A 2,771-nucleotide genomic window follows, 5' to 3' on the forward strand; every position below is an offset into this window, starting at 1 on the left:
TGCAGCATCTTCAGAAATTTGGCTATTCACATCATTGGCATTGACTCTAGGCAGTGCAAATCTATTCNTCAGGTATTTGGACACTGTTCGAAAATCCTGTTCGGAATAAATTTGAACTTTAGTTTCGCGAATGTTTCCCTTAGATAGTGGGATAATATGAAACTTATTACTACCGATTAGCTGAGTGAATTTTTTAACAAGAGCGCTTGCATTCTCTTCTCTTATAAAAATCGGAAGAGGTTCGGCATTAGTAGCTTTTGCAGCATCTTCAGAAATTTGGCTATTCACATCATTGGCATTGACTCTAAGCAGTGCAAATCTATTCGTATTGACTTGCTAAGTTGAGTTTAGGCGGTTTATTTTTTCTTACTCCCCGTTGAATTTTGTGGACTAAGTTTTCTTTTTATTGTAACATAGCAGTCCATTCCAGTCTGTATGGCCGCATTTTGAGTTGTTTCGTTTTTCAACTTTTCTTGCGCTTTACCTTTGCTGCAAGTGTAAGTGCTTGCACTCAAGTCAATTTGTGCTTGATCAGCAAGAATAGGCCGGGCTGTTGACATCGCTGTGCAGTAGCCAGGTACCGGTGTGTTTGCTGTTGTTGTTGGCGCGATTGAGGTAGTAAAATATGTCACTGTACTAGTTGTTGTTGCAGCTATATTTGGCGATATGTTATCGCTTACCGAATTTGATGTAAGCGTTGGGCGTGAAATGTGATACGGCACAGGTGAAGCGCACTCTTCACTCCAAGACATCGGAGTCATCGATGTTAAGTTTGGAGGGCAAGTCCGCTGACTTGAATCTTGAGGAGGTTTGAGGGTGGTCGATGGATTGGGCTTTGCGCTTTCGCTGTCAATCTGGGACTGAATAGAGAAATATGCGTTGTTGCGTTGAACTGAAAGCCGGCGCTCATTTTGCTCGCGTTGCTTCTGGGCTCGGATTTCTGCTTGATTCATCGCTTTCTGTTTTCATTTGGTTTGTTTGTTTATTTATTTTATTTTTATTTTTTCTGTTTTATTAAATTAGCGAAATATTTAATGACTACGGAACTTAAAAACACGTCCGCACTCTTCGACGTTCGACGTACGATGTGGAAATGATTTCATTATTGTTATTCAAAAACTACTTTTTGAGCAAGAAACCAAACCGAATTCAATTATCATATACAAATTTAGGAGTAGCGTTAATTTCATCATGATCAAATGATCGGAGCTAAACCAAATTAATATGGAGCCACCCTTGAAATCGAAATCGGTTCACATGATCCAAAATTCCATAGTTACATAAAACATAAATATTCCGACGAATTGATAACCTTCTCCTTTTTTCAGTTGAAATAAATAACCACCTTAACCAGCCTTATCATGAATTTCTACGTGAAATGCCTTTCACCAGAAATTGCTCCACATTCATGATGAAGTGAACCATTTCGTTGAACGAAATTTTATGCCGGTGAAATTTTTCACCGAATATTCATTTTAATTTTTTATGAACTACATTTTATTTAAATGTATACCCAAATATTGTTAAAAACAAGTACTCTGGCGATTTACAGTATTTTCTGTTACTTACATTCATAAGTTTTGTTTTGAATAAAAGTGTACTGAAAAGTACTGATTTTTATAGCATAAAGACGCCTAAAGTACCGATATCGCGCATGAAAAATCTGGAAACCCTAATTGCAAGTTCTTTACGTTTATATACAAACTAAAAGAATGTATTAGGGCCGTTAACTTATCTATTAACGATTTAAATATAGGTACTTTTAATTAGATAAGTTTACAGCCCCAAATATGCTTAATGTGTTAAAGGGCCCATGGATGACGCCAGCATGCTGGCGACATCAAGTGTTAGTGCCAGCCGATTGACCGTGTGTGTTCTTGTGGTGTGATTGTACCGGCTGCTGGTGCGACATCAAAAACGATTTGAAGATTTTATGATTGTACCAGCATACTGGTGTCGCGAATGGCGAAATTAGCTAACATTTTTTCATTTTTATTTTTTTTACCGGAAATCTCTTGCACTATATGATTCAAAGTCATGTTTGTGGAAAAATTATGAAATTTCGGCTCTAATCATTTCGGTCTTCTTTGGAGCTCATTTGTAAAGAAATAAATATTGTACCAGAAAGCTGCTATGTAATGTACTTCGAGCCTGATGGTACGATGGTATGATCATTTGATGGTGCCAGTAAGCTGGTGTAGTGTATTTAGCCTTTTATATGTACCTACATATCGTCGCCTGGGTAAAAGATTGTCGTAAGCGCAAATTTGACAATTTTTAGTTTTAGATGCAGTTATGTATATATTTTGAAATAAGGTCTTTCGATTGGTGTTATCAGTTTTTAGATATCTCCTTTAGTTTTCCAGATAATGACTACAATTTTTTCGATAATTTAGTAAACATTTAGTAAGTATTACAGTCGTAATAAACTAATCAATATCTTAAAATGGCATTCTCCATTTTTGGATATCTCCTTTAGATTCCGAGATATTGAATAATTTTGTGAACTACTAACATTTTCAGAGACTTTGGAGAAAATCTATCTTCGCGTTTTTGAGAAATTGCATTCCAAACTTCAATCGCGATTTCCTACTACCTGCCGAAATCAACATCCCACAATCTTTTACCCAGGCGACGATATATGTATGTAAGGAAAAAATTTTAGCTACCATTTTTAGCCAGAAAAAACTTTTTAAGCTCTTTTTAGCCCTTTTTAACCGACTTCCAAAAAAGGAGGAGGTTATCAGTTCGTCGGAATATTTTTTTTTTTT

General features: G+C 36.1%; 1 protein-coding gene across 1 annotated transcript; it reads right to left on the reverse strand.

Annotated features, from left to right (window-relative positions):
• Nucleotides 1-356: 356 nt before the first annotated feature.
• LOC108363181 (uncharacterized) lies at nt 357-953 on the reverse strand. Its single transcript, XM_017616462.1, has one exon. The coding sequence runs from the start codon at nt 951-953 to the stop codon at nt 357-359; it is 597 nt and encodes a 198-aa protein (XP_017471951.1).
• Between the last annotated feature and the right edge of the window lie 1,818 nt (nt 954-2,771).

Source organism: Rhagoletis zephyria, unplaced genomic scaffold (assembly GCF_001687245.7).
Source record: "Rhagoletis zephyria isolate East Lansing unplaced genomic scaffold, Rhagoletis_zephyria_1.1 Rzeph_scaffold_01209, whole genome shotgun sequence".
Lineage (NCBI taxonomy): Eukaryota > Metazoa > Arthropoda > Insecta > Diptera > Tephritidae > Rhagoletis > Rhagoletis zephyria.

Bases quoted from the DNA above. Each gene is read 5' to 3' on its own strand.
- LOC108363181 (XM_017616462.1), bottom strand. From the start codon at position 953: ATGAATCAAGCAGAAATCCGAGCCCAGAAGCAACGCGAGCAAAATGAG.